Source organism: Cricetulus griseus (genome assembly GCF_003668045.3).
Source record: "Cricetulus griseus strain 17A/GY chromosome 1 unlocalized genomic scaffold, alternate assembly CriGri-PICRH-1.0 chr1_1, whole genome shotgun sequence".
Classification (NCBI taxonomy): domain Eukaryota; kingdom Metazoa; phylum Chordata; class Mammalia; order Rodentia; family Cricetidae; genus Cricetulus; species Cricetulus griseus.
The window spans coordinates 85,377,795-85,390,003 of NW_023276807.1; the positions used below are offsets into that span (position 1 = coordinate 85,377,795).

General features: G+C 39.3%; 1 protein-coding gene across 1 annotated transcript in view; it reads right to left on the reverse strand.

The window, feature by feature from the left end:
- Positions 1 to 2,428: 2,428 nt before the first annotated feature.
- Peli1 (pellino E3 ubiquitin protein ligase 1) overlaps positions 2,429 to 12,209 on the reverse strand; it is a 55,865-nt gene continuing 46,084 nt past the window's right edge. The window contains exons 3-7 of the mRNA XM_027388057.2: positions 10,535 to 10,664; positions 8,849 to 8,950; positions 5,665 to 5,862; positions 5,391 to 5,579; positions 2,429 to 4,823 (exon numbers count right to left, since the gene is read on the reverse strand). Coding sequence (XP_027243858.1) covers positions 4,257 to 4,823; positions 5,391 to 5,579; positions 5,665 to 5,862; positions 8,849 to 8,950; positions 10,535 to 10,664 — 1,186 coding nt within the window. The 3' untranslated portion in view covers positions 2,429 to 4,256. The remainder of the gene's footprint in view (positions 4,824 to 5,390; positions 5,580 to 5,664; positions 5,863 to 8,848; positions 8,951 to 10,534; positions 10,665 to 12,209) is intronic.

The following is a 12,209-nucleotide window of genomic DNA, read 5'->3' on the forward strand; positions in this document are numbered from 1 at the left end:
CTTTACTTTCACAGATGATCCAGGCACACTCCCATTTTCAGGGCCCTTGAAAACTGTATTTTCTGTTCATTCTGCACAGTACCAACAGCTTCCAGCTCCTTCAAGCCCTCCTTTCCAGCAGGACTTCCTCTACTCCCAGAGCACATCCGACACTCTCTACCTCTTCTCTGCTGCTTTGTCCTGTCAGTATGGTTCGCTTCACAATGCTGCAATCCACACTGCTGCAGCTTTTACTTTTTCTCGCTCACATCTGCCTCTCCTACTAGATTACAAATCCCACCAAGGTAGGGAATCTTGTTTCTTTGCTACATCACTCAACATTTAGAATACAGCTTATGTTTACAGGCATTCAAGTATATGTTCTGCAATAATGAGCGATGGGAGTGGAAAAAGACTTAGAGCATGCTCACTCCAGGGACTCTGAAAGAGTGTGGGAGGTACAGGGATGCAGTGTGGATATACAGAGTCCTGCCAGTCTGATTTGCCACAGGGCTAATGCTTCAAGCATAAAGAAAAAGCAACGGGAAATGACCAGTGGTCTCTAAAGTTGGCAGCACAAGATGTACCAAGGTGAAGTGACACAGTTCTAAATGTTGTTTATAAATTTAAAGGGAAATTGAACAGATACCTACTGGTGCCCTCCGTCTTTGTCAGAAAGTCATTATCACTCATGGGTCCCAAGATATCCTGAGGGGAACATTCAAATGTTAGATACAATTATTTATTTGCATAATTATTTGTTTACCCTGTTCTAAAAGATTTTTCTAAGAGCAAAGCAAGTAATTGTAGCTTCAAAAGGAGTTGGTAAGATACAAGTTCTGATAGAATGCTTGTCAGGCACATGTAGGCCTTAACTTTTGATCTCCAGTTTCACCTGGAATAGGGAGGACGGGGTAACCTGGCATGGGGAGGATGGGGTAACCTGGAATGGGGAGGATGGGGTAATCTGGAATGGGGAGGATGGGGTAACCTGGAATGGGGAGGATGGGGTAACCTGGAATAGGCAGGACGGGGTAACCTGGAATAGGCAGGATGGGGTAACCTGGTATGTGGAGGATGGGGTAACCTGGAATGGGGAGGATGGGGTAACCTGGAATGGGGAGGATGGGGTAACCTGGAATAGGCAGGACGGGGTAACCTGGAATAGGCAGGACTGGGTAACCTAGCATGTGGAGGATGGGGTAACCTGGAATGTGGAGGATGGGGTAACCTGGAATGGGGAGGATGGGGTAACCTGGAATAGGCAGGACGGGGTAACCTGGAATAGGCAGGACTGGGTAACCTAGCATGTGGAGGATGGGGTAACCTGGAATGTGGAGGATGGGGTAACCTGGTTTGGGGAGGAATGGGGTAACCTGGTGTGGGTAGGATGGGGTAACCTGGTCTGGGGAGGACAGGGTGACCTGATACTGGCAGGATGAGTGAATCTGGAACAGGTAGGACAAGGTAATGTGGCATAGATACTTATGACTGTCTGACTGCCTTCATGACTCAGAGCATGTGGCATGAATAGGAATGGAATTCCTTTCAGATCAAGGGCCTTCTAAATATGGAGGTCAGTTTGATGTAAAAAGGACGTACAGATTACCCTCCTTGAGAGTTCATTTAGGAAAAGTACATATAACTTTTTTCCTTGCCCAAAATATGGACATTTCTTTACTTCTTCTTCTTCTTCTTCTTCATCATCATCATCATCATCATCATCATCATCATCATCATCATCATCATTATGACACGGTTTCTCTGTGTAGCCTTGGCTGTCCTGGAACTTGCTCTGTAGATCAGGCTGGCCTCAAACTCAGAGAACCGCCTGTCTCTGCCTCCTGTCTGCTGGCCAGATTTATTTTTATGTGTCTGCACATGTGCAAGCGTCTGCACATGTACAGGTGCAGGCCACAAAGGTCAGAAGAGGCAGTCAAAGGCAGTGAAAGCCACTTGCCGTGGAGGCTGGATGAAACTCCCTTCCTCTGCAAGAGCAGCAAGCACTCTTAACTGCTGAGCCACCTGTCCAGTCCCTGAAATTCCTTTAATACAGACCAGTAAGTATAAAACAGAACTACCTCTCAATGTACTTACACAAAAACACCTGACTAATGATTTTTATCTCTTGAGTCTAAAAACTTGAGTTTCATAGAAAATGAGCCATGTTTTATTTCTTAGCTGATAGGAGAGAAAATTCAGGGCTTCTGGGAACATAGAACCTTTATCATCATAAGCATGATTCAGGTAGCTCAGTTGCCAGCTCTCTAACAGGCCTAATTTAGAGGACCAGAGACATTAGTGTTCCATTAAATGCAAACTCCTATGTATTTAACATGATGACTACGTCAGCAGAGTGAGGCAGATCTAGTTAGTCTGGGGTAGAATTATCACTTCTGGCTTCCCATTCTCAATTGTGCAAAAAGGAACCCACAGAGACAAATTCAAATATCTATTTTGAAAAGTATTTACTTAGTTTGAATAAATTAATTGCAAATAAAAATTAAGCTACAATATATAGCCTCAACAGAAATGACAAGAACAAACACAACACAGGACTCGATTTCCTTGCATTAGTCACAAATCATGTGACCAGAAAACTTCAAAATCAACTAAATCTCTTTGAAAAAAGGGTAATAACCAGCAGTTACTGATACATCACAGCTAACTTATAATACAAATTTCTTGACATGCATTTCCTGAGTGAACCCAAATGATCATTTTCAAAACAAAGAATTTGACAATCAAGTAAAATAAAATAGTTCATGGCTTCTAAGTGACTTTTTTGTTTTACTTAAAAAAAAATCAAAACACTGATGTAGTAAGATGAAGTAAAGCTATACTACCACATATAAGAATTTGACAACAGTCGATTAAGTATTATACAGTTTTTCAAACTAAAGGAAAGGAAACCAAAGATTGAAAGATGACTCTATCTAATCTAAATGTATGCTGATTTCTAGAAGTGTTAAAAGGGTTTGGTGTAGTGCAACTGTTTGTATGTCTGGTGCATTTTAAAAAAGGCTAGGGTGAGAAGAAACTGTCTTGCAAAGCACATACTGGAATTAGAGAACTAAGAGACCCTGCGGTGTGTCCTCCTCTGCTGTCACTCCCCTCCATCCGCCAACCAGACATTTCACAAGTCACACTGAGGCCACTGTCCTTAGGAGTCAAGACCACAGTTAAGGCTGGTCTGCTGGATTAAAAGGGAGGTACTACTGTCATTCAACCCTTTGTAGTTTTAGATTTCTACTGCTTGGAATAACCCAAATACAGAATAATTTACAAAACGCTTTTTATTTCTTTTTTTCTAAAAGCAAATCAAGTAATTTTCTTTTATTGTTAATTTCTTGTTAATTTATGTACTTTCTCATAGGATTTTTTTCTTTTTTCTTTTTCTTTTTTTTAGAAACAGTGAACAGATGAACCACAGTTTATATCCAAAAAAATAAACTTGCCAAATGTCGCTGGCACTAAAAACAGATCAGTTACCATGGGAGAAAAATAGATCATCTAGATTAGATTGCATATTCAAAGGAGCATATAAAATGTCTCTTAGCATTAGCTTTTGTTATAGTACTACACTTGAGAGAAACATTAAGGAAAAAAATGTTTTCCGATTAACTTCAATGTGGTTAAAAAACAAACACCTCTTAGACAATGGTAATTAATGTGAATCTGGTTTTATGAAATACTCTAATTCATCAAATTCCCTACTTATACAGGCCTGGGGGAAGGAAGATCTCTTGTCTTTCTCCTTAACTTTGCAAATCCTTGAGCTATGTGCCCACTAAACTACCATTCACACCCAAAGTGTGTGACACCATCATTACCATGCTACTCTATCACGACATTCTAAGGTATTTTCTATGATAAAGATAAATAGAAAAAAATTAATATACATGTTGCTATATTTTACAATGTTTGCAACAAATTGTAAACTAACGTAGTTTGAACCAACAAACCCTCAGTTATACAGAACAACTCAACACTGAGTATGGGTGGTGATTCAAAACACTAAAACGAAGGCATCAAATTAGACTATGTCTTTTTCTCCTCAAAATATATTTTCAAAACTCAGAATTCAGAAGTCTGGAACTTTCAAAATTTCCTTTGCTTGATTTTCTCAGATTTTTTTCAGAAATTGCTATTATAAATATTTAAAAAATTCTTCATCTTAATGCAATGACCAGAGCAGAGAAACTTACGTGGACAACTGGTTGGAATACCCAACTCACTTAGCTTATAAACTTATAATGCAGTCCTAGAGACAGCTGTTAGTCTAGAGGTCCTTGGAAAATAAGTCTGATATAGCCTTGTTCACCAGCCAACTGATGTGCACAAAAGGGACAGGCTGCGTGAAAAGTGTGAGTACCATGAGGAAGTGGGATCTGTGACCAATAGGCCGTTGTCTTTTCTGAACACACGTGCCCACAAGGGCTAAAGGCATGGGTGGGAGGGCCGGCGTCCACATAAAATCCAGCTTCACATCCAAGCCACAGAGGGACATAGGGACCAACAGACCTACACATAGGACATTCACGATCTTTTCCGTCACGTTCTTCTTTGTTTCCCCAGTTATGATAACCATGAACATGGCCGCAGTTTAGATATACCCACGGTTGTTTTTCATCTACAACGTCTTTCCTCTTCATACTGGGAAAGGCTAGTGTGTTGAACCCTACAGGGCACTGAGGTCGGGCTGCATTGATTTCCTGTCTTAAAGCTTCTAAGTGCTTCACAGTAGGAGTGTGGGAAAGGCCTTCCGCAGTACGCCAAAGCAAGGTTGCACCACAAAGGTCAATTAAGGAGCCATCTTGTAGCTGATTGGTTTCGATTTCCACCTGAAGGAGAAAAGAATCAAAACCGTATTTACCATTGTGTTTACACTAGGTCTTCAGTGAGTCCTAATAAGACAGAGAACCTTCCAGGATTACCTGCTAGACTTAAGGAAGTTTCTATTTGTGTGTAATGTGGAAGTAGAAATTTTAGAAGTTTGAAAAATGCTAAATTTGAAAATCAACAATAACACATTGAATAGCAACTTCTGTCTTTCAAGCCAAAAGACAACTTATGATTTAATTATCTGGCTAATCAACAAACTTAGTTATTTTTAATTAGTTAAGTATAGTCAAAGATATGTACAAAAAAATAGATGCTTAACCTTTTCTAGCTGAAACAAACACCATCCTCTAGAATTAGTGTTTGGAGGTCAGTGTTTGATGGTCTTAGTTTTTGTGTGTCAGGAATATGTCTAAGAGCTGCAAAAACCAATCAACTGACAATCTCTCTCTCTCTCTCTCTCTCTCTCTCTCTCTCTCTCTCTCTCTCTCTCTACTTCTCTCTCTCTCTCTCTCCAGTTCAACTTACCCTATGTTTATTGTTGTAAAAAGAAGCTACACAGTACTTACCATCTTTCCTCTCTGTTGAGCTGATCTGGTTTCTCGAAGACTGAACACATTCCCACAAACTGATATTTCTCTCCATATTCCAGGCTTGGAGTCTTCTGTGAACCCATTTCGTGGATGCATCACAAGAACACCATTAGTGGTCAAGCCATCCATCTGCCCATCAGATGTCTTCCATTTGGCAGCTTTTTCCTATAAAAATAGTGAGTTTCTACTTATGTGCAATTTGGAAATAGAAATTGTATAAAAGAATACATTAGGAAAAAAGGCTTTTTACCCCAAGAAAGATGTTTTTTGATGAATCAAATCCTGCAGCATAAATCCGAGCTGTAAAGGGGGGATTGCGCTCACATATGATCCTACAGGCAAATCTTGAGATAGTGCTTTGTACTGACTGTGTGTCAGAATTACTCTGACTTCCAGGAACTGTGTCAGTTACTACAAAATCAATAGGACTTTCAGTTGACCGACCAATCTAAAGGGGAAAAAAAGAACATATGACTTCATTCAAAGACCACAGTAGAATCCATTAAGAAAGAGATACGGTAAAAGTATTAGGCCTCTGAAATTTCTAAATCTCACACTTAACAATACTTAACTATCTCCATCTACACCTTTGAAACCTAATCTGTCACACTGATACAGCAGTCACTTGGAGCATAGAATTAAGTGGGAACTACAATGGAATTTCCAAGATCCTTAGGGAATAAAGACTCTAATGTGATGAGGTTCTTAGATGGCCTTAGGCTTTAACCCTTTTAAGGTAGAAATATATCTACCATATACTACCCCACCTTAACAGAATACACTGAAGGTGAGTAAATCTTTTATGACAACTCTAGAACATCATTGAAATAAAGCTAACCTGCTGCTGTGTTCCCAAGCTGTACACAAACACTGATCCTCACTGATGGCTGTAGATACAGCCTTGCTCTGAGTCTCTGAAACAGATCTCCACCTCTTTGCATTAGGTTATTAGCAGCTGTCAGTTTTTGCTTTTGGTTGTGCTTGTTTTTAGCAACAAGCCTCTCCTCCAACCACTTACTCTGATAAGGATTGAGACATCAAATAACTAAACTTCAAAGAACAGTACTTCAAAGGTACTTTGTTCCAGGGTCCCCAAGGAAGCACAGAAAAAGAATTCTCTATGTAGGCTGTAGGATTTGTCATACACCTTGGTATTTTTTTTTCATTTCTGAGCAGTAAGGTTTCTAGCTGGAGTCCTTGGTGAGGCAGGTATCAGGGTAAACTATCTTTAAAGTACTAGCTAGTAAGAAAGTTTCTTGCATCTTGAAAGTTGAAGGGGGAAAAAAGAAATGAAACAGACGACAAAAGTGACATGTGTCACTGGTTTTAGTGGAAACGTTTAGAAATCATAGGTTCTATAACATATTAATGATGGCACATAGAAAATATCAACTCTCTACAAACAGGATTCCTTTGGGGGGGGATGTCTAGCTATATAGTCCAAGATGGCCTAGAATTCTACCTCCTTCTGCCTCAGTTTAACCAAGTAGCTGGAAACACAACTTTGTGCCTCGGTGCATGGTTTTTACTTTTCCAGAGGAGACAGAAGTGAACCCAAGGGCTGCCTTAAAAAAAGTCAACCTAAACCAATTTTCTGTTACTTCTATGTACCATGTTCTAGCTATAAGTAGAATTGTCAATTTTCTACCATACTTTATACTATTTCTGACATCCTTTATTTTAGAATCCCTTTCACTGGCTATTGTCAGAAGTCCTATTAAATCTGGTTAGTAGGTATAGATTTGTTTTGTCTCTCTGAGACAGGGTTTCTCTGTGCAGCCCTGGTTGTCCTGGAACTTGTTCTGTAGACAAGTCTGGCCACAAACTCACAGAAATTTGCCTGCCTCTGCCTCCCAAGTGCTAGGATTAAAGGCCTGAAGGTACAGATTAAAAAAAAAAAAAAAAAAGACTATGACGTCTTTTACCTGTCCTTCCTCCCCATCAGAAGTCTGCACTTCTCACTGAGACACTGGAGAGCACCTCCACATGTTAACTGGACTGGAATCTGAATTTTTACCTGACAGACTCAGCATGAATGTTCTTACTCAGTTTGGAATGCAGATAAATCATCCTTCAATAATGAAGTAATTTACTAGACTGGTTTCTGATTTTTCCTAGACTTTATAGTACAGATATCTTTAATTTTCCACAGGGATAATGCCCACAGAAAATTAACTTAGGAAAACAAAGCCAACTACAAAGGACAAGATAAACATATAAATACAAGTTTTATTTTTTGAAGTTAAATTTCAAATATGTGAGCAAACAGCTACTTGTCATTTTGACTTTTAAAAAACTAATCACATTTATTTTAAATATTGCTTGTTGATAAGGATGTGGGAAAACACTGTTACTATTATGTTTTATCGTGATCCAATCTTTCATCACTAAGGATGTTGTTTATTTAGTTTAGCAAAAACAAGGAAGAGAAACAAACATCCATACTCTAATAATAACTGTGAAGATACAATTCTTAAGAAATAATCATACATCTTACAGAGCTAGATGAGAGATCAGCCTCAAACATATTTTGCTAATGATCAAAATTAAATAGATCTCTCAGTCCTTTCATTTAGCATTATAAAAAAGATGAAAACACTAATTGGACAATAATTTTAATTGACTGATAACAGTCAATTCTAGTTAAGTTTCTTTAGAAAACCAAATATTAAGAGAGAAAATATTAAGAATTTCATGTCTCTGGGCTTAACTGCTCTATAATCTATCAGCATATAAAAATAAGTATCAGCATCAGATTGATGCAGAGAATGGGAACCAGAGGGAGAGATTTTTATTATACCAGTAGCCTTGACCAGTTGTGTGCTGAAAACCAAATTCCTCTAACTGATGTAAATAGTTAGAAACTGCCTGTACTCTTTGTTGCTTAGAGAGGAAGGTAGGAGGTGGGTAACAAGAAGTCTAAACTATGTGTAGAATGTTTCTGGTTTTCTGTTTGGAATAGCAACAACCACTATTTACTATGAGTTTACTCTCAGCTGGCTCGGATCTGCATCTGCTCCATGCACGCACCCCCTTAAGCCTCTAACAGTCCTGAGGGAGAGACTATTCTCTGCACTTTACAGAGGAGGAGGAGGCACAGAGTAGCTAAGACATGTTTACCAGGCCAGAAGAGACACTAGATCCCCTGGAACCGGAGTTACAGGCTGTTATGAGCCACTTTAAGGTGGGGCTAGGAATCAAACCTGGGTCCTCTGCAAGAGTAGCAAGTGCTCTTAACCCTCAAGTCAACTCTCTAGCTTCAGAGCCCATCTTTAAACAATACTATGACGACTTTTAAATATGAGGCTTCAAAAATCAACACATATTTTAAACAGATACAATATGAAAGTATATTTAATCTGATCATAGCAAAGTCACTGACAATAGATTTTTAAACCTTTTCATTTTTAAAGAAAAAATTTATGTTATAATACCTGAAACATATCAGTGTTGCTGTCATGAGTATATTCAACCACCACTGTCTGGGCTCGAGATAATGTGTATGATATGCTATGCTGGTCCTTGTTGCTTATTGCCTATGAATGAAAAGGTTAACAGCAAAAATTAGCAGTCAATCAAATCAGACAATCTCTTCAACTAAAGGAAGGTAAAATATTTGTCACATACATGTATACATGATATATCACATACATGATATATCAAAAATTTAAAAAATTGACACTCATCAATTTTTAATCCCTGAGATTTTTCTTGCTTAAAAAGGAGCTATCAATGAAAGCATGAAGGGCAGGATAATGAGAAAGTAGGGCTGGGAGGTATATCAGTGCTAGGGACACAAAGACAGGACGACACCTCGAGCTCACTGGCCAGCCAGCCCACAGTGATTAAAGACCTCCAGGTTCAGTGAGACCCTGACTCAAAAAACAAGATGGAGAATGACTGAGGAAGCCACCAGATGTTGACCTCTGGCCTTCACAGGCACACACACAAACATGCTTCCATATACATACAAGCATGCACATACACAAAATGAGAAAGTAGATTATATGCATTTCCCTTGACAGTGGTCCCTCAACCAGAGGTATTATATAGTTAAGAGGCATCTGAAAATATTTAAATGCTTTTGGCTGTCACAATGATGTTAGTGATTAAATGACTTTTAGTGCACATGGAACCAAGGACTTAAATATCTTGTAACACATGGGATAGTCCTCATAATGAAGAACTGGTAAATTCCAAATTCCGAGACACTTCCATGGGTAAACATTACAAAGAGCACCTCAGAATGAGCTGCCACCATCTACTAAACACATTCCTTCTCTACAAAGAAGCAAGAGGAAACACTGTAGGAAGACAGTCCTCCCACACACTCATCGGCTCTTAAACAGTGAGCAAGGAGAGGCCAAATCAAGGCTTGATATCCAAGCTGCATATAAAACAAGGCTGAAATATAAATAACTTCAGGGACCAAACACCTAAAACAAGCAATATATACCAACTGTAATGTGCCTCATTTATTTAATCATACATTTAAGCACAGACTCTCTAATGTTCATGCACACCCTAAGGCTACTTAGCTCCTGATACCTCTAAAAGTCAAGGAACTCTGTAATGGCTTTTATCTGGATACCACATTACTGAATTCAGTTTGTTTTATAAACTGGAAAAACAGGAATTCCAAGGCAAAATGAAGATTCAAAACTTCCTCCACTTTCACCAGTCTAAAAAGGCACAAGGAAATAAAAGGGGCTCGGAGGATGAACATGGCCTGGAGGGTGAGAAGTGTTAGGTCCAGCTGAGAACCTGCTTCCACTGTTTTCATTCCATCCAGTAATTGTTCAGGTCTAGTGTGAGCAAGGGACTGGGGCAGAATCTATGGATGGCATAAGCCAAGAACCAAATCAAAACCAGAGGACCCACAGAGCTTAGGGACTTGGAAATAGTTTCTTCTAATTTCTACCTGCCCCTGTCATTATGGGCAGTTGGGGTGGGGGTGGGGGTTCCATTCAACAGCCTTTCAAATAGCATGTTTCCATAGTCTCCTCCTCAATCCAAACAAAAGGAGAAATATGAAACAGAAATGCAAAGCACTAGAGAATATAGACCACACATAAGAATAGTTCAATTTTCCAATTAACTTCTTTGGAACTTTATCTTACCTTGGCAGCCTGAGGAGTACATGCAATATGCACAGTGCTGGGCTTCACCCCATTTGCCTTAGGTCTTTTAAACAAAGCAAACCTACTTTTCCTCCTTCCTCTATCACCGTTTGGGAGAGACCCATTATACCTGGTAGGAAAGAAAAGCAGTTTAGTTGATCTCTTTTAAGGATTACACAATCATGAAACAAAAGTTATAGTTTGCCTTACATGTATATTGAATTCTCAATTAATTACCTCAAATTCCTTTCTAGCACCTGCTGATTTTCAGTCCAGCTGCTTGGGGTGAAACAAAATGAGACTCTTTCTGGCTAAGTTTTGAGCTACAGAGAAGTATCATACACCACTTTGAGTTATCCATATGAGCAAGAACTGAGTAACGGGGTACCAGATTCCTTGTGACTATACTTTTTAAGGTAAAATTTTTGCAGCAGTAATTGAAACTCTAAGTGTGAACCCAACACTTTAAAAGCTCAACTTTTGCAATAAGGAGTGTCTGCACTTGATAAATCCTAGCTACCTGAATAGAACAGTGATGTGTTGCCATCTCTGTCCAACTAAGTTTTCCCAATTAGTGCTTAAACCTACTTCTGCTGCTTCAATCTTCCAACCACTTCTCTACAACACATGTAAACCTCAAGGGCAAGCAAGCAACAAATATAAATAAAACAACTTGGAAAAAAATGAAAAATAAGCATATCTGGGTATATACCACAATCAGGCACTACTGAATACATTTTAATCTTATACTCAAAAACAAAAAAAAATCTGGTAGATTAAACAGGCCTAAAGCAGTCCATTTTTTAAAAGTTGTAATACTGTGGCTACTATATGAACTTTATGCTGGGTTGCTGGCATGTGCCATCACATCCCACATTAAGTTTGGTTTGGGCTTGGTCAGTACAGCTGACTTGCTCTCAGCAATCTCACTAGCACTGCTGGGAGAAACAACGGAGCCTAGAACCTATGACCTCCAGTCAGAAGCCACAGATTGGAGATGTGAGGTTGTTCAGCAGTTAAGAGCACTGGTTATTTTTCCCCGAGAACTCAGGTTTGCTCGATTCCTACCACTCACATGGTGGCTCACAACTTTCTGTAACTCCAGTCCTAAGGAACCCAAAGATGCCTTCAGGCCTCTATGAGCCTCAGGAATAAGGTTAACTGTGATGCAAATGGATACTTACATGCTGTGTTTGAGATCATTTGACTACTCCCATAGGTCTGTAAACCTGGTCCTTATGCACAAATTTACACTACCCCAGAAGGCAAAGGAACAAATAAATGCGTACTAAGGTGCACAAATGATCTAAAGCAGGAAAGGGGAAGGGGACTTTTGGTAAAGTTGACCAAGTAGCTAAAGTAAAATTTTCAAAAGGATAGGACAGAAAATACAAACTCCTTTTCTAGGGTAGAACAAGGTAAAGTTTACTCGGTATTTTAATGATAGATTTTATAGTGTGGCTGCTTGCAGGCCAGAGAGGGTGTTGGATCGTTTGGATCTGGAGTTACAGGCCACTGTGGGCTTTTTGATGTGGTTGCTAGAAGCTGAATTCAGATTCACTAGAAGTTAAGAGCAGCAAGTGCTGTGACTGTTAGTCTCTGAGCCATCTCTCTAGCCCCTTATTTAGTATTTCAACACTTACAAAAGTGGCATAAACATGGGCATTAAGAATTT